The sequence below is a fragment of the Saimiri boliviensis genome, chromosome 11 (genome assembly GCF_048565385.1).
Source record: "Saimiri boliviensis isolate mSaiBol1 chromosome 11, mSaiBol1.pri, whole genome shotgun sequence".
Lineage (NCBI taxonomy): Eukaryota > Metazoa > Chordata > Mammalia > Primates > Cebidae > Saimiri > Saimiri boliviensis.
In genome coordinates this window covers 75,245,983-75,273,084 of record NC_133459.1, presented here as the reverse complement: position 1 = coordinate 75,273,084, position 27,102 = coordinate 75,245,983, and the positions used below count along the sequence as shown (strand labels likewise).

Below are 27,102 nucleotides of genomic sequence, written 5' to 3'. Positions count from 1 at the left end.
TGTGTATACATATATGTGAATTGAAAATGAGGGGTGTGTGTGTGTGTGTGTGTATGTATACATACATGTGAGTTGAAAATGATGTGTGGGGGTGTGTGTATATGAATTGAAAATGAGGGGTATGTGTGTATGCGTGTGTGTATATAATATTATTTAGCCATAAAAAAGAGGGAAATACTGTCATTTGCAGCAATATGGATGGAACTGGAGAACATTATGTTAAGTGAAATAAGCCAGGCACAAAAAGATAAATATCACAGTTCTGACTCATATACAAGAGCTAAAAAAGTAAATTTCATGAAGGTAGAGAGTTAAATGTTGGTTACCAGAGGCTAGAAAGGGTGATAAGGGAGAGGTGATGAAGAGAAGTTGGTTAATGGATATAAAACTACAATTATAGATAAAATGAATAATTTCTAGTGTTTGACAGCAAAGTAGGGTGACTATAGTTAACAATAATTCATTGTATATTTCAAAATGGCTAGAAGATTTTTAATGTTCCAACACAAAGAAATAATAAATGTTTGAGGTGATGGATATCCTGATTACCTGTTCATTACACATTGTATGCATGTATCAAAATGTCACATGTTCCCCATATGTACGACTATTATGTATCAATAAAAATTATGTAATCTTCCTCATTTTTCCTTTAGAAAAACATTCTCTTCCTTTACCTCCCTAAATATGCACATAGATGATGATGGCACATGTATTCCGATGGCAATGTCCATTCCCAAACAAATATCATTTTCTTTCAGGGAGTCTCTCTCTCTCTCTCTCTCTCTCTCTCTCTTCCTCTCTCTCTCTTATTTAGGATGATATAAATGGTGTCAGAAGTGAGATCAAGGTCAGCTTACCTTAGATAGATTCTCAGCCCCTGAACTGGAGTGCAATATCACCTGAGCCCTTTGTGCTCTTCATTTCTGAATTGCCTTTTTGGTCCTAGAGAATTTCTTCTCAGATTTTCTGACTCTCTCATTTTGGTGAGTTTTTTAGACATTATTTGGGATCTGATTTGATTGTAAGGCTATCTTAATAATGGATGTTGCAGTCCCCCAGAATAATAAACTTTTGTCTTTTCTGGCAAGCCCTTTCTGGTTTAAGGACAGCGTTCCTCTGGTTTGAATATTCCGGTTTTTACAGAATGTGTACTTTGTTTGTGATGCACATCTTTTCTGGTGAACTAACTTTTGGTCTGCATGCCTAGTTTGATATTTTGGTTGATTAGCATGCTTGGCTTAACATTTTTGTGAGCATTCTAATTTTGGTTTCATTTGGGTTTGGTTATGCACATCTATAAATAATTTAAATCTTGTAATTTTTTTCTCTCTTCTTGCTTGCTTTTGAACATCTTTCCAGAACAAAAATAAACATCCAAAGTGGTAGGTGTGAGATGGCCAACTAAAAGCCACTATCTCAAAGCCACCACCATAGGGTGGTTACCGCTATCTAAAATATCAAACTCCTGACATTCCCTGATGGAATGCATAGATTTCTTTTCTCTCAAGAGATTAATAAGAACCAAAATGAGATTCTCAAACATTAAGGCATGCCAATTTTTCTAGGACTCCAGCCTGCTGCATGGTTTTTCCTCATGCACATTTTTAAACCAATGGCCATCTTAGGCATTATGTGAACTACCCAAGCTTGTTTTCTTTGGGTACCAAAGTAAGAAGCTGCAGCTATAGGGTTAAAATGCTGGTACGAAGAGGCTCTCAACTTCTCTCTTTTTTCTTCCCCACTACCGCCCGCCCCGCCCCCGGCTTCTCTGAATTTGCTGACTTTTTCACTTGTATTAAAACAATCTAATTCTGCTAATTTCCAAAGCTACTTACAAGTTTTTTTTTAAGGGCACTTCAGCCAAGATAAGAAAAAAAGAAAGGGCTTTCAAATTATGGTAGTTCCATGGCAACCAAGAAGCTATCCTGTATACTTAAGAGTCATCCCTTCTGGAAATGTTAATTTAGTTTTGCTTGACTAACAATTGCATAGGGTGATTTAATAATTGCTTTAGTTAATTAAAAGCTAGATAATCTAAAAAGGAAAGAACTAGATTAAGGTTTACAAAAGTTAGGCTCTCAGATCAAACAGGTCTAAGTCGAACTGAGGAGGAATCTTTGGCCTAAAAATTTTGCTTTGTCTGCTGTATGTGAGCCAGGAAAAACTGAGGGGGAAAAAAACCCTTTAAATACCTTTTTCTAAAATGCTTCCCTGCCTGCATTGCCTAATCAAGTAAATCAGACAAACAAATACAAAGATAAATTTATTACTGGAATTCAAGGCCACTGGGATATTTTGTTTTTCTATACAATTCAGCCAGTGTTAGCTAAAATGAAAACATTTGAATATTTAACCTCGAAGCTAATTTAAAACTTGAAGAATAAAAAGAGGTTTCTAAAAATCAAACTGCTATGGAGACTGCTTTACTTAAAGCTTTGGTCCGCAGCCTTCATAAGGTCACCTATCAGGGCAAATAAAATTTAGCGATGTGCACAGGTTCCATTTTTTCAAAATATAATTTGGATTCAACTGTCCTTTTATAAACCAGTAAGTTTAAATTACTACGTTTTTCTGTCTCATGATTAACATTTCAAAATGAAAAGTTGAAGAATCTGCTTCTATGTATTCATGTTGTCTGTATGTTTTTGTGTTGCATGCATGCATTTTCTACCAAAGTATATGGAAGAGCTAATTAATTAACTGACTTAAAGGGAAAAAATTAAGCACTTTACTCAAATACTTTATCAAAAACATAATAACCTCCCCAAAGTTTTTAAGTTCACATGACTTGAGTAAATGTTTGATAAGTAAACTAATTTTAAAATTGTTGATAAAACAAAAATTGAAATGTCTTAAGAATTGTCAGCATATATTTTGTGCCTGAGTTCACTAGTCAGGCAGTTTTACATTTATCTTTGCTAGAAGTTTTAAGGAGTCAGTGTTTGACATGAATGTTATAGAACTGTAAATCCACCCTATAAAGAGAATGATCTTTGTTTATGTTAACTCCTTGATAAGTAATACTAATTTAATACTGTTGATTTAATGAAAACAGCTGTATTTTCTGAGTTATTGGCAAGATACTGAAGCATTTAACTTTAAAGTTCTTAGCTGAGTGAGGAATGCCTAATTGTTACAGCCCATAAAAATGGCTAACTGGGAAATAGCTTAAAATAATTACTAGCCTTGTCTAATATCTTAGTTTTCATAATATAGTTATAGTTGTTAAAAATAGGTGAATGTAAATGGCATAATCATTTATAAATGAATGCTTAGTTTCAAAAAATCTTTTTGATAACTTAAAATCTTAAAGTTATGTTAAATTAAGTAACAGATACTCATTAAGTATCTGGGTCATTTCAAAATAAAATACACAAATTGCTGAACATAAATATAAGTTTTTTCTTGGCTTCTTATATTTTATAGAAAAACAAATATATTTGGGTTCATTAATATACATTAAAATTATGAGGAAACATGTTTTCAAAATAATATAATCATTCTTAACCATAAAATACATATATGGAAGAGTTCAAGATTTCTTGCTTCCTATGCTTTCATTAGAAATTAATGTTACTAAGAGTTAAAATTCTAATTACTATATATAATTCTGTATACAAAGCAAACTAATAAAAGTAAAATGTGTTTTTGATAGGAAAAGTTATAAGAAAGGGATTAAAAATATCCTCTTTGTTGAGAAAAATTTGTCTAATTTAGAGGTTATTTAAAGATGGTTTCAAAATATGAATTTAGAAAGGAAATAGACACAAGACAGAAAGGAACCAGTATGTAGGAAACAGAGAGATGTGAAAAAAGTTATAAGTGTGATGATGTATTTTTGGTATGGAATGTTAAAAGAGAAAAGAATAATTTTTCAGAATAATAAGGAAACAAGGAAAGTATATTTTTATCCTAAGGTGACTTGTTATTTTAAAAAGTAAAAGTATAGGACAAAACTAAAGGCTTAAGCATGTCATCAAAGGTCTGTGCAGACTGTGAAAGGTTTGAGAGGTATGAATTTTATAAAAGTAATTTTGTGTACAATCAAGTTTGCTATAAATAAAAGGGAACTATGTATAACTCTGTATATATTAATCAGTATATATGTGTCAGTCTTTCTAAGGATTAAGTTTTGATTATATACATAACTTAGTTTGTAAGTTAAAACTGCATTTACAACTAAGATAAGTAATATTTTGGTTTCTCATATTAGAACAACAGAGTTTTCATGAAGTATTAATCTGCTCTTAGTAAAATTTGTAAGAGGCCTTGATTTTTAATTCTGAAAAATTTCAGCCATCTTCTGAACTGCAGCTTCTACCTGTTTCATTTTTTTGTTTTTGCTTTTGTTTTTGGAGATGGAGTCTCACTCTGTCACCAGGCTGGAGTGCAGTGGCATGATCTTGGCTCACTGCAACCTCAGCTTTCTGGGTTCAAGAGATTCTCCTGCCTGTCAAGTAGCTGGGATTATAGGCATGCACCACCATAATTTTGTATTTTGTATTTTTAGTAGAGATGGGATTTCACCATGTTGGCCAGGATGGTCTCGATCTCTTGACCTCATCATCTGCCCCCCTCTGCCTCCCAAAGTGCTGAGATTACAGGTGTGAACCACCAGGCCTGGCCTCTGTTTTACTTTCTCTATTTACTTTCCCTAGTTTCAAATTAAATGTGCTATGTTCTCTATTTAGGATGGTAATTTTATTTCTTGAGGTAAAGTTTTCCTCTTGAACCTTTTAAAGTTTATATCTCAGAAGCACAATTTTTGTTGTACCTTGCAGCACAGATTTGCAGGTCATACAACACTGCCTTCTGCTCTTCCTGTCCCTCCTCGAGAGGATACATCTTTTTTGCTTAGCTAGGTTGATAACTCTCTTCTTCAACCTTTTTTGTCAGCTCCTGAAACTTTTTTCTCTACTTCAAGCTCTGGTGTTGTGGCCTGATGCTCAAATGTTTGTCTTGAAGGACTAGAAAAGCACTGTTTTCTTCCAGTATAGCTTGATTCTGTACTCTTGGCTTTTCTTGATATGTTTGAATTGTTCCATGTAACCAGGTAATTTCACATGCTTTCACTTTTTCTGAGAGCCATGTGTTCCTCTGCTCAAGGTATTAGTTTTCTTGGTTACTTCTATGATATGATGTAAATTCATACCCTTAGACACACTCTACTTGTATCTGATTAAATTCAAGTAGTTTCTCATCAGGTTTGACTTTCAGGTTATTTAAACAAGCTTCCCATAAGAAGCAATTGCATTGCAGGAAGCTTTTTTTTTTCGCTTTTGGTCCTTGGCCTAAGATGAAGATTTTTATAAGTTCCTGTGCTTCATATGTTCTTTATTATGTTTTTTGATTACTTAGGAAAACTGAGCTTTGAAAAGGTTTAGGATTTTTATTTGTTTGTTTTATATTCTTGTAACTTTCTGTATTGTTTTTGAAGTCTTCCTGTAATCCAATTTTAATCAAGTGTTTTCAGCCTCTTCACATTTTTTAAAGGCTTCCCTAGGATCGAGTTCCAAATTAAATCTTTCTGACTGAAAACTAACTTTGTGATTTTCCAGTTGGGCCCTGGAGAGCCTCAAAGACTGTATCTTTCATCCTATAGAGATATTAAATGATTAGGTTTATTTAGTAAATTATATGGGAAGCATTGACAAACGATAAGTGATGCTAGATCCTTTTTCAGTTACAGTTATGAGTATGTTATTGATATGAATGTTCCAAGATTATATAAAACTTAGAAATCTAATATATAAGCCAGAATTCTTATGATGTATGCCACAAAATAACCGAATTTCCTTGTCAATTTCTGGTTATAAATTTTCATCAAACTTTATTTATTTATTTACTTTTGCTTTGCACTTGATTTTTCCGATTTCATCAGATTTTAAGCCATGGTTATTTTCTATCTTACTGTCATCCACAGGTACTGATTTGGGTTTTTTTCTAAAGACATAATCAGATTCATGGAAAAGACTCTAAGAAGTGGTCTTAAATGTAAGTTTCAAATAATTTTAAGATCCAAGTTGTTAGATAATAAAATAAAAATCATTTAAGTACTAAATAAAAATTTTCAGAACTCCAATGAAGAAACTGATAAATTTATGAAACTGCTAACTGAGATCAAGCAGGACAAAAATAAATTACATGAAACTAAATTAACTGATAAAAAGAATTTTGTAGCCTATTTATTTCAAACATTGCTGGTTCTTTACTTAATGTTTTGTTTTCCAGATTGAAGAAAATGTTTTGTCTTAAGCTATCTATTATTTACAGCCACTTGGTAAAATAAACATTTGTGAACAAAAATGGAAGCATTTACTTTTCTTCCTGATTCCTCCAAAATTTGAAAACTATTCATGACCATATAATTGTTTACTTACGTTTGATAAGAATCTGTTCTCTTTATTATGGGATACAAGTAGAAACAGTGGTTTTATCACCAAAGTTTTGACCAAAATGTCATATTTAAATTGTTTACAGGTATTACGGATAAAGTCTGAAGTCAGCTTTGGTTTGGCTTCCCACCCTCAAGAACTTTTTAAGTCTGAGATTATTACATGGTCAAATCACTATTCTTGCTGGCAAAATTTGATAAAACTAAACTTATTTTACAAACAAATCAGTCTTACTGTAATTATCTTTGGTAAAAATAAGGATGACTATGGAGAGAAAAAGGTTATGTTTCTAAAGAAAAAAACTATAATGCACCAGGTATTAGGCTATGGCTCTGTGCATTGTCTTCAAGTTCTTGTCACCTACCTGTAGACTGGATTAGAACCTGAATTCTCCTAATTTTCTTCAATATTTGGCTGCAACTCTCCAACTAAGAGCAAAAACTGCTCTGTGCTTGCTGCCTTAGAAGCTGAAGCTAAACAACTTGATAAAAATTTCAAGAGACAAGTCTCATGCCTGAATAAAGAAGGATGAGTCTTGTGCCACACAGAAAGTTCACCAACCCACCTGATGCCATAGAAACATTCAAACTGCAAACCAAGAGAAGTTGATGGCTTCATGGTATAGGCAGCTTTCCCAAGACACTCCATCAAAATGAGATTCTTGCCCCTCTTGATTGTTCCTTTCTTATGCTTACCTTTTTCTTTGGCAAGATAATGATGTAATTCGGATTTCACAAATCAGTAGCTTCTGCTCATAACAGAACCTGATCTCTTAGGTATCTATTGTTTAAATAAAAATATGTCTATGCTTCTGTTAATACTACATGTTATACCTGGGTAAACTCCTCTGGGGAAGTTGAGACCCATATCCACAAATGTTAAAAAATGGGTCACAGGGTTATAACAGATACTATTTTATTCTCAATGGTCATTTGTTTTATTCAACTGTTTGTGTTTAACACTGGGTTCATGGCTCAAAACCATTATACAAACTTGGATTTATCATATTGCTCTTAATTTTATTTTGTATTTTCGTTTTTAAAACTTGTACCTGTTGCTTGTTAAATTTCTGCAGAAGTACAACTCTTAACAGAATAATGCTGTCCCAGTGCTTTGAGATCATGGCCAAAATATAACGGAATAGACCAAACTGAATGTAGCGATAAATTCCAGGTAGACTTAGCGTGAGAGCCATTTCCTCTAAGCCTCCCTTGTTGCTCAAATATGGCTAAAAGGCTTTTGACACACATTCCTACTCACCAATCACTTCTTCTGATGTGGGCCCAGACCAACAATTTGGGACACATCCTGGCACCAAGGGACAATCAAAATCTAACTACAGGATGATACTTTCAGAAAAAGATCTTGATCAAAAGGGGGACACGTGAAAGTTATCAGAATCAAAATGGAGTTGCTGTGTTAACTAGGAAAAAAACCAAAAAACACCTGAAAAACGATGCTTGGGAAGGCCTTAAAGAGGGGATTCTAATGCACGAGTTTTTGATAACAAAATGACTACAAAAGATTCTGCAAAAAACACAACTTTGCACAAAGGCCATCACAACCTTACACAAAAGAAAACCCACTTATTTGAGGACATCTGTCCAGCAATTGCCTGTCCAATTTGGACTGACACAACCTTTGTTGCTTATCCTTGTAGCCAAGGATAATTATCTCAAAACTATTATATAATCCTCCTTATTTTTTTCTTACAAAACCTTTGTCTTCCTTTACCTCCATTGTAAACTATGGTACCCATATTCCTATTGCAATGCCCATTTCTGAATAAATATCCTTTTCTGTTAGAGAATTTCCCTCTCTGTTATTTAGGATGACACAATTGCTAGGACCAAATATTATTTTAAATCAAGAGCTAGCACTCTTGATATAAAGTGCTAGTGCTCTTGATTTAAAAGAGTGACATAGACTTATATTTTTAAAGACGTCAAATATGCTTCTAGTTCTTTTGGGCATTGGGCCCTAACTGTTCTCTACCCACTTCCTTCCTAAATTGCTTAGAATCCTCAGCTCATCACCACTTAAACTCTGTTAATGTTTTGCTCTCTGTCTTTCTGAAGCACATATTTGGTAAAATTCCATCACTGTGTAAAAAAAAATTACTGACCTTCTCTGTGTCCTGCTAGAAGTTCCACCACACTCAGTATAACGCCTACAAAAGTGTCTGCTACCTAGGGCCACCCAATATACATTTGCAAAAAGAATGAAAAAAAGTGAAAATGACTGATTGGTCAAAATAAATTTCCAGTCACTAATTTCAAATGGGCTCTCAATTCCCTATCAAATGAAATGCTTGGTAATCCTGTTGTGTTTCCTTAGCATGCTGCCTGCTAGATTTCACAACAGCTCAGGCTTCTTCTCTCTTGAAACCTTGAAATCTCAACAGATGGCTTTGCCTCTGGAAGTCATCTTACAGGAACTCATCGACTTCCCACCATTAAATATATAAACCCACCCTTCTATCCTATGTTCCTTCTGTCGTAATTCACATGTGGTTCCTCTGTTGGTCTCAGGCCAGTGTCTCCACCAGGGATGGAGAACCCAGCTCTACCACATTCAGACAGACTTGCCTCTCTTGTGCTTCTATATTCTCCTTTCCACAAACAAGTAGACGTTTCCTGTGAGTTTAAACATGCTTAAGTGTCTTCACTTTATAGCTCTTTGTAAAGTCCTCAGTTTCCTCCGTATTCAATGATTATTTTCCAGTCTCTCTCTTCCTTATCTTCTCAGCTACATTTGGCACTCCCTGCATCCTGAAATAGTTTTTTTTTTTTTTGGCTTTTGGAACACCACATTCTACTGATTTTCCTTAAATCTCTCTAATGGCTTCTTCTATGTCTTTCTGCTGTTTCATCTTTCTCTACTAAGCCTTTAAATTTCCTCGGTGTTCAGCTATAGACCCTCTTCTCCTGTCAATTTTGTTTTCTTTCTCTATCTTATCTTCACTAGCAAATTCAAGTCCTATCTACATTAAAAAGGCTCATAAATTCGTATTTCCAGCCCAGATCTTTCCTCTGAGAACAGGACCTATATATTTAATTGCTCACTCAAATTTTCTGCGTGGATGTGTTGAGGCACTTTGAACTCAGCATGTCTAAAATTACACTCATGCCCTATCTTTACAGAACTTGTCTTTTCTCAGTGAATGCCACCACTGTCTACACAGCTGCGCAAGTTAAAAACCCAGAAGTCACCTTCAACAGCTCATTCCCTGTTGGCTCTCATATCATTCCAACATGAAGTCCTGTTGATTTTCCTCATTAAGGTCTCAAATACACCTCTTTCTCTCTGTTCTCTTTTTTAGTCCAGTGTCACCATCAACTCTTGTTTGGACCACTGCAGCCTCTCCCTCTGGACTCCACAGATGCCTTTTTTTTTTTTTTTTTTTGATTCCATAGACTGCTTTCCTCTAATGTGTTCTCTACATTGCAGCCAGAACAATTATTTTTAAAAAATAAACACAAATATAAGTATGTCAACACTCTCTCTTCCCTCATTAAAAACTCCAACTCTTCAAGGTTCCTATTGGTCTTAGGATAAAGTCAAAACCCCTAATCTCTCTACAAAGCCCTACTTTCCAGGCTCATCTGCACTCCAGCTATCCTGGTCTTCTTTTGGATGCCATGCTTCTTCCTGCTTCATCCTATTTCCTCTTTTAACATCCCTATCCCTTCTCCCCAATTCTTTCCTGTTCTCACACATACTTCGTTACCTATGACCAGTCTTTCAGATCTCAATTCAAGAATCTTTTGGCTTAGAGAAGCCTTTCCTCACTTCTCAGGCCACATCTACACACAGCACCACGCACTTCTTCTCCCAAGTACTTGACAGTTTTATTTCTCTGACTATTCTTGTCTATTTCTACTATAAGATCTATGATAGCAGAAACTGTGTCATTTTTTGCCCACCACTGTGTTCCCAGCACCTCATGTAGAGTCTGGCACATTAAATTTTCTCAGTATTAGTTGAATAAATAAGTAAACTAATGCAGTTGAAAGCATGAGCCTGGATGGATCATTGTGTAATTAGAGAAGAGGTCCTAGGACGGAATTAGTGAACACAATCTTTAGAGAGAGGGCAGAGGAAGAAAAACCATGTTGGGGAGAAAATACAAGGAAATAATGGCCATAGTGCTGGCATAAGCCAAGGGAAGCAAGAGTTTTGAGAAAGTAGAAGTGTCATCAGTGTCTTGGACCCCAGGCACTGTAAGAACTGGGAAATGAAGATGTTTATAGGGCAGAATGGGAGGTAAGGACATGTGATCAGGGAGCCAACTTCTCTTTTATCATACTAGATGATAAAGGGAAGGGGAGAGGAAAGATAATATTTTACTTGGCCTTTTTATGATATTTGGCAATGTTGATGGCTCCCTTCTTTCCTAAAAGTAGGGGTAGTAGGTTAGTAGACAGAGAAAGATACTTTTCAGATGAGAGCATTGTGGAAAAAAAGCAGTACCATTGAATGGAGCAAGGTTCTAGGTAAGATGGGAGGGTTGGGATTAAGAACTTGGATACAGCATAAGTCTGAAGACAAGCTGCATGTCTCCTCCTTTGAAGCTGAACGGTACACATAAGCCTAACAATGGAGTAGAGGGCCTGCGCTATCACCTTTATCAATGTTTTTGATTTTCGGTTGGATTTTTGCCCTATGGTAAAAAGTACCTAGTATTATTGATGGGGCAACTGTCCTCCTGGATAGCTGGAGCTGCAGAAGTGTGGCTTCAGGTTTTGAGAACTTAAGTGATAGTTTTCTCTGTGTTGAGCAGGTATTTTCAATGAACAAAAAAGTACACAGAGAAGAAGAACAGCACACATTTTCCTTGGTGTGACCTTTGTCAACCTGGTGTCATTTTCAATTTAGTGTGTGGGCTCAGCAACTCTACACACTCTGCTCAGACAATTAGCAGAGTTTTACATTTTAATGGAGTCCAGCTTGTGAATGTTTTCTTTCACAAATTATGCCTATGGTTTTACAGCTAAAAGCCACTGACATTGATATGGTTTGGATGTTCTGTCCCATCCTATCTCATGTTAACATGTGACTTCCACTGTTGGAGATGAGGCCATGAGAGGTGTTTGGGTCATGGAGGCAGATCCTTCATGAATGGCTTAGTTCTGTCCTTGTGGTACTAAATGAGTTCCCACTCTATGTGTTCATCTATGAACAAGGACACTTTTATTTATTCCTTCCTAATCTACATGCTTTTTATTTTCTTGTCTTATTGCATTAGCTTGGGCTTCCATGTATGATGCTGAAAAGCAATGGTGAAAGGAGACATCCTTGCCTTGTTTCTTTTCTTAGCAGGAAAGCAGGAAAGCTTAGAGTTTCTCATCATTAAGTATGCTGTTAGCTGTAGGCTTTTTACATCTGTTGTTGAGGGTTTTCACATCTGCACTTATAGAGATACTGGTCTGTAGTTTTCTTTTTTGTAATGTCTTTGTCTAGTGTTGGTATATAGAGAATGGCTTATAGAATTGAGTCAGAAAATATTTCCTCTGCTTCTATCTTCTCATAGGGAATTGATATGATTTCTTCCTTAAATGTTTGGTAAAATTCACCAATGAATCTAGAGCTTTCTGTTTTGGGAGATTATTAGACATTGATTCAATTTATTTAATGATATATATCTTTTCAGATAGTTTGTTTCTTCTTGTGTGAGTCTTGGCTGTGTTTTTCAAGGAATTGGTGCATTTCATATCAAATTTGTGGGCATAGCATTGTTAATAGTATTTCTTTATTATCCCTTTAATGTCCATGAGATCTGTAGTGATTTCCCATCTTATATCTCTGATAATAATTTGTGTTTCGCTATTTTTTTCCTGGTTAGCCTAGCTAGAGGCTTATTGATTTTATGGATCTTTTCAAAGATCTAGCTTTTGGTTTTGCTGATTTTCTGTTTTGATTTCCTATTTATAATTTCATTGATTTCTGCCTTAATTTTTATTAGTTCTTTTCTTTGGCTTCCTTTGGACTTAATTTGCTCTTCTTTTTCTAGTTTTCTATGGTGGAAGCTTTTATTACTTTTAAATTTTCTTTTGTTCTAATATATGAATTCAATGTATATACAAATATATGCAATCAATTGTATGAAGTTCACCATTATCACTGCTTTTGGTGTAGCTCCAAAATTTTGTTAAATTTTCATTTTCATTTAGTTCAAAATATTTTAACATGTCTTGAGGTTTTTATTTGGCCTATGTGTCTGTACATGTACCCCAGAACTTAAAGTGTGTGTGTGTGTGTGTGTGTGTGTGTGTGTAAATGTGCTGCTTAATCACCAATTATTTGGGGATTTTCTGTCTTTCTGTTATTGAATATTGGTTTAATTTGACTGTGGTCTGAGATCAGACACTATATGATTTATATTCTTTTAAACTTGTTAAGGTATGTTTTATAACCCAAAATGTAGTACTACTTGGTGAACATTCCATGTGAGCTTGAGAAGAATGTATATTCTGTTGTTGTTGGATAAAGCAGTCTATAGATCTGTTATATCCAGTTGACTGGTGGTGTTTGGTAGTATTATTGAGTCCAGCTACATCCATACTGATTTTCTGCTGGCCGGATCTGTCCATTTCTGATAAAGGAGTGTTAAAGCCTCAGTAGTGAATAGCGAATTCATTTATTTCTCCTTGCTATTCTACTAGTTTTTGCCTTATGTGTTTTGATGGTTAGTTGTTAGGCATGTACACATTAAGAATTATGTCCTCTTGGAGAATTAACCTCTTAATCATTATGGAATGCTCTTTTTTTTTTTTTTTTTTTTTTTTGAGACGGAGTTTCGCTCTTGTTACCCAGGCTGGAGTGCAATGGCGCGATCTCGGCTCACCGCAACCTCCACCTCCCAGGTTCAGGCAATTCTCCTGCCTCAGCCTCCTGAGTAGCTGGGATTATAGGCATGCGCCACCATGCCCAGCTAATTTTTTGTATTTTTAGTAGAGACGGGGTTTCACCATGTTGACCAGGTTGGTCTCCATCTCTCGACCTTGTGATCCACCCGCCTCGGCCTCCCAAAGTGCTGGGATTACAGGCTTGAGCCACCGCACCCGGCCGGAATGCTCTTTTTAAAAATCTCTGATAACTTTCCTTCCTCTAAATTTCCTTCCTGTAAATTCTGCTCTATCTGAAATTAATATAGCAATTCCTGCTTTCGTTTGATTAGTGTTAGCATGGTATATCTTTCTCTATTTACTTTTAACCTATTTGTGTCTTTATGCTTAAAGTGGGTTTCTTGTAGACAACATATAGTGGGGGTCTCGCTTTTTTTTTTTTTTTTTGAGATGGAGTTTCACTCGTTACCCAGGCTGGAGTGCAATGGTGGGATCTCAGCTCACTGCAATCTCTGCCTCCTGGGTTCAGACAATTCTCCTGCCTCAGCCTCCTGAGTAGCTGGGATTACAGGCACGCACCACCACGCCCAGCTAATTTTTTGTATTTTTAGTAGAGACAGGGTTTCACCATGTTGACCAGGATGGTCTTGATCTCTTGACCTCGTGATCCACCCGCCTTGGCCTCCCAAAGTGCTGGGATTACAGGCTTGAGCCACCGCGCCTGGCCGGGGTCTGGCTTTTTGATCCACTCTAACAATTGCTGTCATTTGATTGGTGTAAACTGAAATTTAAAGTGATTATTTATATAGTTGGATTAATATATACCATATTTGTTACTGTTTCCTATTTGTTGCATTTGTTCTTTGTTCCTATTTTTGTCTTGCATAGTTTTTCTGCCTTTTGTAGTTTTAATTGAGCATTATGAGTCTTTTTCTCGCCTTTAAGAGCATACCAAGTATACTTCTTTTCTCACTTTTTTAAGTAGTTTCCCTGGAGTTTGCAATAAACATTTGCAAATAATTCATGTCCACTTTTAAATAACACTTTACTGCTTCATAGGTTGTGCAAGTACTTTGTAATAATAAAACATTCCTAATTCCTCCCTTCTGTTCTTTGAATCATTGCTCTCATTTATTTTACTGATATATAAACGTGTATACATAATCATATGTAATTAAATATATTGTTGCTATTATTTTGTACATACTCATCTGTTAGATCAATTAAGAATAAGAAAAATGTCTCTATCTTCACTTATTCATGCTCTCATGTTCTTCCTTTCTTTATATAGATCTGAGTTTCTGAACTATGTCATTTTTCCTTTTTTTTGAGATGGAGTCTTGCTCTATTGCCCAGGCTGGAGTGCAGTGGCACAATCTTGGCTCATTGCTACCTCTGCTCACTGCAACCTCCGCCTCCCAAGTTCAACAGATTCTCCTGCTTTAGTCTCCTGAGTATCTGAGACCATAGGTGTGCACCACTATGCCTGGCTAATTTTTTGTCTTTTTAGTAGAGATGAGGTTTCACCATGTTGGCCAAGCTAATATCGAACTCCTAACCTCAAGCCATCTGCTTTCCTTGGCCTCCCAGAGTGCTGGGATTACAGGCATGCGCCACCACACCCGGCCCTATGTCATTTATCTTTTCTTTAAATAAGTTATTTTAATATTTATTGCCAGACAGGTCTGCCAGCAACAAATTCCCCCAATTTTTGTTGATCTCAGAAAGTCTATTTGTCTTTCATTTCTGAAGGATAATTTTGTTGAGTACAGAATTCTAGGTTGGTGTTTTTTTTCCCACCTTTCAATGCTTTAAATATTTTCTTTCATTTTCTTCTTACATGCAAATTTTCTGAAAAGAAAGTGAGTATGATTTTTATCTTCACTCTACTACAGGAAAGGCATTTTTTGCATCTGGCTTCTTTTAAGATTTGTTTCTCCATTTTTTATTTTCTGAAGTTTGAATACAAAGGCTTTTTGTTTTGGGACATTTATCCTGGTTGGTATTTTCTGAGATTCCTGGATCTCTGGTTTGGTGCTGTTCATTAATCTGGGGGAAATTCTCAGTAAATGTTGTTTCAAATATTGCTTCTGTTCATTACTCTCTTTCTTTTCCTTCTAGTATCCCTATGATGCATATGTTACATCTTTTGTAGCTGTCCTGCGTTTCTCAGATATTTAGTTCTGTTTCTTCAGTCTCTCCCTTTGTTTTTCAGTTTTGAAAATTTCTATTGTCATATCCTTAAGCTCAGAGATTCTTTCCCCAGCCATGTTTAGTCTACTAAATGTACCCATCAAAAGTATTCTTCATCTATATTACAGTGTTTTTGATCTTTAGAATTTCTTTTTGCTTCTTTCTTAGAATTTCCTTCTCTGCTTACATCATCCATTTGTTCTTGCATGTGGTCTATTTTGTATTGTTAAAGTCCTTGGCATATTAATCATAGTTTAACAAATTCCCAGCCTGGACAACATAGCAAGACCCCAACTACACACAAAAAAATTAGCCACAGGCATGGTGGTATACATCTGTAGTCCTAGCTACTCAAGAGGCTGAGGCAAGAGGATTGCTTGAGCTTAGGAGCTCAAGGCTGCAATGAGCTATGATCATGCCACTGCAATTCAACCTGGCCAACAGAGCAAAACTCTGTCTCTAAAAAATGAAATAAAATAAAATAAAATATTCTTGGCCTGATAATCCCACATTCCTGCTAAATATGACTCTTTCTGATGCTTAGTCAGTCTATTCAAATCATGCTTTTTGCCTTTTGATGTACCTTGCAATTTTTCCTTGACAGATGGACACAATATACTGAATAAAAGGAACCACAGTAAATAATCTTACTAATGCCATGATAAAGTATGGGACCAGGGAAGTGTTCTATAGTGCTAAAATCAGGTCTCAGTCTCCTGGTGAGCCTGTGCCCCTGGACTGCGAACTTTGCCAGTGCTTCTCGAAACTATTTCCCCCTTTGGGTGGGACAGGACGGCTAGAGGGGACTAGAGTTGAGTTTTCTCTTGCTCTAGAAATGTCAGGCCCTGGTAAAATAGTTTCTTCTGAGGGCAAGCCTTGTTAGGGAGAGCAGAATGCTTCAGCATATTTCAAATTTTGTTTTGTTTTGTTTTGTTTTCTCTTCCTGCTGCCAGAAGACTGAGAGGAATTTTTCCGGATATTCACTGTGAGGACCTGGCAAAGCTACTGGAGGTAAGACTTACAGAAGCGTGGGGGTCCCATGATTGGATCTCTCTGGGATTTTTAACTCTCATATTGTCCACATGGAACCTCCATCTACTGTCACTGTTTAGTGTTTCTCGCCCAGGTACGGGCTTCCACAGATGTTTCTGCTTGTGGGTTTCTGTTCAGGTAAGCTGTGATTCTCTGGTTGTCTTCCCAATCTTTGGTGCAATGGTTCATCCTATAAGCTCACTTCTCTGACAGATCTAAGAGTGACTGTTGATTTTTCAGTTGTTCAGCTTTTTCCTCATTGTTAGGATAGAGCAGCAACTTCTAAGTGTGTCACATGCCAGTCCAGGAATCAGAAGTGCTCAGACAACTGGCATTCACTTAGCTGAAGAAGTGATGGCCTCTGTCAGCTGTAGAAGGCTATCTTAAAAAGTTCAGTCATATTTGGAGGAGGGAGGGTAGGGAACTCACATTTACTCAGCATTTATTCTGTACAAGGTACTCTGCACTCCCTCTGACAACACTACTTCTAAGTGGGGTTGTCACCATCATTTTCTCAAAGGGAAAACTGAGGCTCAAAAGGGGCTCAGGGGTAAGGCATAAAAATATCACACATTAAGTAGAAGAACTCCAGTTCAAATGGGAATTTACTGAGCATATGTCATATGCCAGGCTCCGTGGCAGGCACTGAGGATACAGAGAGCAGAACAGATTACCTGAAATGCAAGATAATGTAACAACACAGAGTATCTTGGGCCCCCTGAGAAGGTGAACCAAACTTGTAACAAGAGAAGGGCTTCCTAGAGGGGAAGCTTGGTCCTGATGGTGCATGAGTAGAGGTTACATGGGACAGAAGCAAATAGGATTGAGGAAGCTTCCATATAGAGGAAAGGGACAGTGCAAACATGATCCATTTGAGGGAACTGAGAATGGCTTTGTGTGGCAATGGATGAGTTTTAAGAAAAATGTAATGGTCATATTCAGATTTGAAAGTTTCTATGAATCTTCTAAGAGATTCCAATTTCATTCTGAAATCAATGAAGAGCCAAGAAAAGTTTTACTCCGTGGAATGCCATGATTGCGTGTGGTTTCAGGAAGATAATTCAATGGGTGAACAGACTGAGGCAAGGAGACAGGTTAGGAGGCTGGCTGAGAGTGTGAACCAAAGTACAGCCAGTGGAACTGGAGTGGGAGCAGCAATTCCTGCACAGGAGAACTGAGTAGCTTCTTGATCAAACTGATGTAGGAAGAAAGAGAAAGGAAGGAGGATAGGAAGACACCCTTGTGTCTGGCTTGGGTAGCTGGAGAATGGTGGTATCATTCACAGAAATAGGAAGAACAGAAGGAAGAACAGATTTTGTGGGGGAAGATGGTGAGCATGGTTTTGGACATGTTGAATTTGAGGTGCACATGGGAAATCCAACTGGTGTTACGTAGTAGTCAGACATATGCAACAGGAACTCACCAGGAAGCTCTAAGTAAAGTCAAAGCCGTGGCTGTGACTGAGCTTCTCACAGGAGAACATGTGCAGTTAGGAGAGAAGGGGCCACAGTCAGTATGCTGGGGAGTGTCCCCACTTAAATGATGGACTGATGGAGAGGAGTTCAGCAAGGAAACCAAGAATGAGTGAAGTGAGAGGTAAGAGCAAGGGATCACAGGGAGGCAGGTGCTGCAGCCTGTGGTAAGGAGCAGAAGCTTTGTGGCTGAGACTGGCTTGGTGCTCACCAAGCCCTTCTCTCCCTTCCTGGGCACAGAAATAAGCTCCATTTCCCAGCTTCCTTGCATCTAGGTAGAGCAAGTAACTAGGGTTGCTACTGACTGTGAGACGGGGTGATCTGCAATTAAACACAGGTGCATCTTCCTCAAGTTCTTCTTCCCATCTATGATCTCTTTGGAGGTCACATGTAAAAGGACCTCTGGAAGGAAAGCGCTCAGATTTTAGATTTATTTATTACACCAGCAGAGCCTAGCCTATCTTTCCTGCTGCTGGCTCTGGAGTCACACAGCTGGATTTGAATCTTAGCTCTTCCTTTTGAATCCTGGCTTTACCTCTTGCCAACGGTGTGACCTTGGGTAAGCTGCTTAATTTTTCTGTGCCTCAGATTCCTCATCAGTAAAATTGGGATAATAATAACATAGTTTTCTCAGGGTAAAATGGGGCAATAAATAGGAAGCACACAGAACAGTATTAAAAGCTCTAGAAATGTTGGAAGTGAATGGAAAGAATGTCAAGAGCAGGGGAGTGGTTCATGACAGGCGTCACCAAAGTACGGCCTGCAGGTCAAATCCACGCTGCTGCCTATTTTTATACGGCCTTTCCACAAGAATAAATTTTACATTTTTAAATGGTGAAAATAAATGACATGAAACGTATATGGAATTTAAATTTCAGTATCAACAAATAAAGTTTTACTGCAACAAAGCCACATTCATTATTGACATATTGTTATGGTTACTTTTGCACAATGATGGCAAAGTGTGAGTAGTTGCCGGGGACCATATGGGCCCACAAAGCCTAAAATACCTATACTCCCTGGCCCTTTCAGAAAAAGTGTGGTGATCCCTAGTTTACAGTGTCAAATGCAGCAAAGGTCAAGAAAGATAACTGAAAAAGGTTAACTGGAATTGGCAAAAGATTACTAGCGACCTTGTTAACAGCTTTATTGGAGTGGGGAAAGTGAAGAAAAAATTTTGGTGCCAGGCAAATCAAAGTATGATTCCTGACACTAAAATCTGCTAGCTTGATGGTCTTCGGAAGTCAGTTAACTTTTGTGAGCTTCAATTTCCTTGTCTGTAAGTTAGGGATTAACAGAGCTTACTCCGTGAGTTATTGTAAGGATCAGCAATAATGCATGTAAATCATAAAACACACTCCTGGTTTAGAGTACGTGCTAAATAAATGCAAGTTCTTGTTTCATTTAATCTGCTACAAACAAAATTATTCCTTTATAGGAATTGCATTTTCACTTTTTAATTTTTTTAAAAAAAATTTTCTCTGGGCTTTCCAGCAAAAACTAGAAAGCCTGCTAGATAAATTCTAAAAGAGCTGTAACATTACATTTTCACTTTTAATATTTTATGTTTCTCTTCCATCTTCTGCTGGTTTACGTTACATTTTAAGTCATTGCTCAAATTTCACCTCTTTAATCAGGGCATACCATTTAATTTGGAGATCCCGATTAATGCATTAAGTAATCTGTTCCATCCCCAGCATTCCTAACCCCCTTACCCTGTTCTACTTTCTTTTCTCATAGTTTATCACCTTTGACAATCTAGAGAACTGACTAATTTACTATGTTTATGGTTTACCCTCTGTCTTCCCCAGTCTGATGTAGTTAAAGAAATGGGGGGTCCACACCCCCAACAACTAGAAAGAACAGAAAAATCTGAAAGAAATCATAATATAAGGATATTCAAAATTTTAAGTCATTGCTCAATTTTCACCTTTTTACAAGAGCCCTTGCTTGTTTTACATAATCATATATTCCAACTACCTAAACAGAAACTGGCACATAGTAGGTACCTAATTAATACTTGAATGACTAAGTGAAAAAAGAATAGATGAGGATTTTTAAAAATCCTGCTCAGGACTGGATATGTTCCTTGCATCTTGGGACTGGGACTTGCCTTTTTCATCTCTGCAAAATTCTCAGCTCTTATCTGTTAAAATACAACCTTACCTCCATCCCCTCCATTCTCTTGTTCTGGAATTCCTTTTAGAATATGTTGAACCAATCATGCTGTCCTCAATGTCTCCTAAGTTCTTTCTCATATTTGACAACTATTTAGCTCTGTGTTTTATTCTACAGCAATTTCCTCTACTCTATTATTAAGTCCCTTTTTAGCTGCATCTAGTCTACTATTCAACCATTAATTGAATTTCTATTTCAATGACAATATTTTTGTATGTGCCTACAATGCCTGTTTCTTTCCTTTTTCTTTCTTCTTTTCCATTTGTTCATGTATTTGTTTCAATATTTTGAATATCCTTATATTATGATTTCTTTCAGATTTTTTCTGTTCTTTCTAGTTGGTGGGGGCGTGGAGCCTCCATTTCTTTAACTAGCTGGCCTCCTTGTTGTGGATCATCTCTTTGTGCTGTCTGTAATTTTTTATTGTAAGTGGTGGTTTTGCATTAGTCTCTGCTGGGGTCTTATGGGTTAGCAACTGAAAAGGCTCCCAATACATATCACTGAATGGCCTGCCTTTAGAGGGCAGGATGGGAGGCAGTACATCGTGGCAGGGGCAGTACAACCTCTTGCTTTTGTAAATTCTCCAGTCTTGGGTATGCTAGAGAATGTGCCCTAAGTTCACATCCCCACTGTGAAACCATTTATGTAACCTTGGGTAAATTACTCTTCTAGTCCTATTTTTTTTTTTGTCTGTGATATAGAGACAATAATTCCTACTTTCTAGAGATGTTGTGAAGAATTGGTGAGTTAATATAAGAAATTGGCATGATGTTTTACATATAATAAGCACTTAATAGAGGTTAAAAATTACTATAAACATGTGGTAGCTATTACAGCACTTGCCAACATCATCTCCTTGCTGTGTGCTATAAGGAAAGAACATAATACTCAAGGAAATAGCTTCTGAATATGTATGAAATATACAGCCAGCCATTACATGTGGACAATGGTCATATCTGTTTGCTTTATTTGTAATGAATATTAGTTAATATTCATCACAGGATGAATATTACTAGGAACATGTTCACTAGGCTTTTAGCCATTGCTAAGGAGCACTGATGAGAGGCAGAAGAAAGTTTTGGACATTTTCCTTTTTCAAAAATAAAGCCTAATTAGGGAGTTGGATCATTTGCCAACTATTTTGGTTCATTAAAATGTAGCAGCAGAGGGAGTTCTTCTGTTGAGAGGAAAATGACCCAGATAAATGTCTTCAGTTTTATTCAAAGAGAAAATATACTTAACTTTGTGGCTATGTATTCCTTGGTCATCATTCCCTTCCACAGGTTAGTGATATGGTTTGGCTCTGTGTCCCCACCCAAATCTCACCTTGTACCTCCCCAAACTCCCATATGTTGTGGGAAGGACCTGGTGGGAGATGACTGAATCATAGGGGCTGATATTTCCTGTGCTGTTCTGTTAGTGAATGGGTCTCACAAGATCTGACGGTTTTAAAATAGAGAGTTTCCCTGCACAAGCTCTCCCTTTGCCTGCTGTCATCCATATAAGACATGACTTGTTCCTCCTTGCCTTCTGCCATGATTGCGAGGCCTCTCCAGTCATATGGAACTGTAAGTTCTTCATTAAATCTCTTTCTGTTGTAAATTGCCCAGTCTCAGGTATGTCTTTATCAGCAGTGTGAAAATGAACTGATACAGTTAGCAATAACATAGCAGAGCCCAGAACCTGTAGCAGATGCTCAGTAAATATTAATAGTTTATTAGTGGAAAGGGGTAGAGACACAGGCAAATTCTTGGGCAAGAGAACCTCACTTCTATCCCATGTTAATTTTCGACCACAAAGTTTTCCTTAATTCACTGCTGTTTTGGATTTTGGATGAGGAAGTGCCAAAGAGCCAAACTTAGTGAAAAAAAGCTGTTGACTACTATAATTTATCATGTAATATGTCATTAATTATCTGTATATATTTCACAAAATGAGTTTTTATAATTCAAATTTTCATAAAACATTTATAAAGGTCCAACTTAAAAGCATTTAAGTAGAGTACTATTTTTAGATTTTAATTACCTGATCTTCATAATCAGATCCTGTATCGATGATCTCTCCAGTGTCCAATATCATCGAAGGATCAAGGTCACTTGAACCTAAAATTAGGAAAGAAAAGACTAGTGGATGGAGGTTGTCAGTGTATGTTTTTAAAGCAAACAGTCTTTCACTGGATTCCCATATTTTCCTATGTTACATTAAATTCAGAAACATTTCTGTACTCTTCTCATCTGCCAGGTACAATGTTTTGCTGGAGATTGAAAGTGCAGTGACTCTGGATACTGTCTGCACCCTTAAGAAGAAGAAAATATTGTGAGGGAGAATAATTTGTCAATAAGAGGTTATTATTAAACGTTCAGCAACCCAAGAGAGTGAGCTACTAATACTGACTAGTAGTGGAGGCGATGGTGGAGTTAGGATCCTTCACGAGGATCTGTGATCCTGAACTTTGAGGGTGAATACAGATCATCCAGGAGGGGGAGCAGTTTCAGGATTTGCAATAATAACGGAGGTAGAATGTAGGGTCCAGCCCTACAGGATCCTCTGTGCCCCTCACTGCTGGTGTGGAGATGAGAAACTGTGAAAATAAAGACACAAGACACAGAGATAGAGAAAAGAAAGTCTGGGCCCAGGAGTCCACTGCCAACAAAAATTCAGAGTCCAGCAGTGGCCCGGAGTGCCTGGATACTCTGACTTTTATTGAGTACAAAACAGGAGGAAGTGTAGGTAGAGAGAAGTAATGGTGGTCAGTGACAGAGTCAGGTAAATCTCATGTCTTGGAAACAGGGGCTCAGGATTTTCAAGAAGCTGAGGTGAGGAGAAAACCTAAGGCATCATCACGTTTTTCATACTTGTCAAGAAATAACAAGGTCACTAAGATTTATGTTACAATTACTAATTCTTATCTTTTAAGAAAGAGAGGAAGCAGGTTCAGAAGCAGAACGTGAAAGTACACATGGACCGTGATCGCTGAAGCACAGCATCACAGAGACAATTAAGCCCCCAGATGTCTATGGGCCTCCCTGACAGCTGCCAGGCCTACCACAAGAACTTGGAAGAGCAGCGTTTTCTCCTAACTCCCCCAAGGAAGGAGACATCTCGGCCATCTTGGACGTCTCCTTCCCTAGCTGGCTAAACAGCGGGCGCTTTCACAGCGCTGGTGCTGCCGCACAGCTGAGGCGCCCTCCAGCAGCCCTTATGTGGGCGTGACAGAGGATTTAGAGCATCTTGCCTTAGGGTCCCCTCTTTTTCCAATGCCACCTGAGTCCCATCCTTCTTGACCTGAGACATATGAGTAAGATGAAAGATTATATGATTATATATGTGTATATATTTATGATTACATGTGAATAACTATGCAACTATATCTCTAATTCTTTTCTAATTCTATATTTATATGAGAGCAGACTGAGGCCTTGGCTTCTGTGGGGTTTCCCCCCACAGTAGAAGGAACACTATGAGCAAAGTACAGAGTGGGAGGAGAGTAAGGGGTTTCCAGAAACAGGAAGGGCTGAGTTTGCTTACTCCATGAAAACTCTAGTTTTTCCTCAAGACTTCGGGTCACCTTAGTTGCTGAAGGTGAGAAGACTCAAGTTAACTTAATATGTGAATAGAGAGATTATTTCCCTTAGGTACTACAGGTTTCATTAAATCACTTACCCATGAATCCCCAAGGCTCAGACTTAAACTGGTCATTTTTACAATGAGACTTCTGAAGCACAACTGATTCATCATTCTCATTTAATAACTCTTTCCTGCTAGGAAATAGATATCATCTAACTAGCCAGAAAGACTGAATTCAGTGCTGCCCATAAAATATTATATATGCTGTGAAAAAACAAACCATCCTATGTTTCACTGTAAACTTGGCCTTGGCGAATAATTCTTAGTCAAAATATACAACGAGTACTGCATAATGAAGATGAATTTTTAAAAAACGTCAAGCACCTCAAACATTTCTCAGATACAGAGCTGTCCCTGATGTTGCTTTCGTGTTTTCTTTCAAAATGAGTTGGGGTATGTCCTCCCACAGTCTTTTCTCGTCTCTTTTCTTTTTTCCCCTTTTCTTATCATTGTCCCTGTTGTCTTCCGACTTGACAAATAGCCATTAGCAAGTTGATTAAGTTCTAGGCAGTAAAACCAGTGTTTACTGTGTTTATATCTTTACTTTTTTTTTTTAAAGAATGATAAAGTTTTTCAAAATGGACATATTAAACCGTGAAACCATTTTGGAAAAGTAATCACAGAGCTGCCAGGAAGAGTTGCCTAAGTGTGTTTGGAACAACTCTGGGTGATGCCAGTCACGTCGCCAGCACAGCCCTTGCCAGACTACTTGTTCAGAAGGTGGTTGATAGAATGGAGTTGGCAAGACTACACACCATGCTATTAGCAGAGATCAGAGGGGAGAGGTGGGAAGCTTTAATTTACATATATAATTTTAAATTAGTGGGATTATATATAATTTTTCTATCTTTGTACTTTTGATATTTGTTTCAAATAAAGAATTTTGTAAGGTACGTCTTGAGGCCAAAATACTTGACTGTGTTAAAGTGCAGTTTGAAGGTCAGTTTGCACTTCCGTTGTGAGGCAGTAAATATCAGAAATAAAAATACATAATTTTTTCCATTATAAGATAATAAGACATTTTAGAACTGTCAGGTTGGTACAAAAGAAATTGTGGTTTTTATCATAACTTTCAATGTCTGTTTCACAGGAACCCACTTCTCATTTTAGAGAAGAAGAAAATGAGATGCAGAAAAGTTAAAAAAAAAATCTTGGGCTAGGTCATGTAGAAAGTGCCTGAGACCAAAGGCAGAACCAGTAGCTCCTACTTCTCTTTCTAACAATGATGCTGACTCCAAATTCTAAGCAGGGGCAATCTACATGGGTTTACTCAGATTCCCTCGCTGCAGTGCTCTACAGGAAAAGACCTGGGGAAGCATCCTGTCAAGTCCATGTGCTGAGAAAATGAGGAACAGTAAGTGGTTGATGATCACACAGCTCACAGGGGTGGCTGTGGAAATGGAACAATCAGAAGTGGAATTAAGGAGTCTCATTCAAGCTGGTAACAATCAATGCTCCTTTCTAGGAAGCCGCTATTGACAGCATCATTAACGATACAAATTTTACTTACTTTCATTACCTCCACAATATGATGATCATCTGTCACTGATTAGTGGAAGTTGTGATAGCTACTTGGATTCAAATAATACCCTCATTTCACCTGTATTTAGAGTGATTCATGTGGAGTGAGTACTCTGATTTGAACACGAAATATTCTTAAACATATAGCTGCTTTTAGTATCCGTGTCCTACTTATTTTGTTTAGTTAGAAACTGTTCTTTCAGTTGTTTTCAAAAAGGACAACATGAAGGGCTCTTAAACAACTCAGTTAATGGATATTACACATTAATATCGGAAAACAGAGCAAGGTAATTGAAAAACTATCTTCGGCAATGGTAGAATGAAAAGACCTTTGTTTAAAAGAAAGAGTGACTGGATTTCCTAATAAAATGCTTTTTTTTTTTTTTTTTTGATGGAGTCTCGCTCTGTCAAAATAAAATGCTCTTAACAGGAATTTTATTGTGTCATTAGGGATGAAATTTCTTGAAACATTGTTGCTCCTGGCAACAGTATTAATATATCATAGGAGGCAACAGACAAAGGATATCATTATCATCTTGGATAATGATTGAATGGCTTTCATCTTCTTTTAGCATTGGTTTCTTGGTTTGCTGAAAATGGGACCTTTAATAATAGCCAAAGGTTTGACACACAAAAATAGAGAGGAAAATGTAGACAAATGTACACATTACTGCCTTCTTTCATTGGATAATTGAACACATAAAACACCTGTAATGATCTTGTTACTCAAAAAAGACAGCAAAATTAGGATGTTATGAAAAGGGGACAGTGTAGCTTTCATTTCCCCTATTTTGAATTTTTCAATTTCTTTTCAGATTTTAAAATATTCTTTCTATAGATGACTGAGAAAGGTATGAACTGAAATACAGAACCACACAAAAACACCCAGTGCTACTAGTTTTAGATGCCGAATGGCCTTTTGGAATATTATTTTCAGGTTGGCTCCTTAAATTTAAGTGGGAAGATGATACAAATTGGCTTTGGAGGTACCAGAGGCTAACCATATTATTTTCTGGGACAAGGTTACAGATGTTTTTCCTCCTAGTGGATCTTTAACTCAAAGTTTTAGAAAAATCCTCCTCCCACTTTGAGTACCCAATAAAGACACTCTTAAAATTGCAGGGCTTCCTGAGTAGGGAAAGGTGTCTGTAAATAAAACTCCTCCAACCCTTAAACTGCCCCCTCTGAGGAAAACAGTTTCTCCCTTGTCCTGTCTCTTACGGGGTAGCTTATGATGTAATTTTCATTAAACTGTAAACTTTTAATTTACGGTTTCATTAAAATGAAACTGTAAAAGTTGTTTCATCTCTGAATCTAAGAACAAAACCTAGAAGGTGTATGTGTTCAATGTGTATGTACCAAATGACTGAAAACGAAAGGACACTTCCACTTTACCTTTACAGTTCTTGCTCATTGATCCACGCTACAAATATTAAATGTCTCCTATAAGTGCCTGCCCTGTATTAAGCACTGAGAATCGAGCTTGAATTCCACCGGCACGGAAAGTGTTCATTACAATGTGTAGGAAGAGCACTGTATTTACTTGGAAAAACATTCTGACAGTATTTGGGATTAGAACTCCTTGAGGGATCTGGGTGTTGGTGGGCTGCTCTGGGTGAGAAGGGGAAGCGAGAGTTTTTCAGTTACTCCAGGACAGGGTTGGGGGAGGGAGGGAGGCAGAGAGGGAGAAGAGAGCAGAAGTAGACCCAGGAAAATGGGGAAAGTTGTATTGTGTAAGATTGGCTTCTCCCCATGAGCCCTCAAATCCTCTGCAAAGACATGAACTCACAGATAGTGTTTTCAATGTGACAGCCACATGCTTTGTACACAGAA

The 27,102-nt window shown here is 37.2% G+C and overlaps 1 protein-coding gene and 1 non-coding gene across 3 annotated transcripts in view; both read right to left on the bottom strand.

Moving 5' to 3' along the window:
- The window catches only part of AK5 (adenylate kinase 5), a 309,166-nt gene that overhangs the window by 128,457 nt on the left and 153,607 nt on the right, over positions 1 to 27,102 (bottom strand). For both annotated transcript variants that reach the window (XM_074381039.1, XM_003921394.4), the window contains exon 8: positions 22,147 to 22,223. In XM_074381039.1, the coding sequence (XP_074237140.1) occupies positions 22,147 to 22,223 (77 nt within the window). The remainder of the gene's footprint in view (positions 1 to 22,146; positions 22,224 to 27,102) is intronic.
- Positions 19,425 to 19,486, bottom strand: LOC120366196 (U7 small nuclear RNA). Its single transcript, XR_005580935.1, has one exon. It is a non-coding gene; the product is annotated as a U7 small nuclear RNA (small nuclear RNA).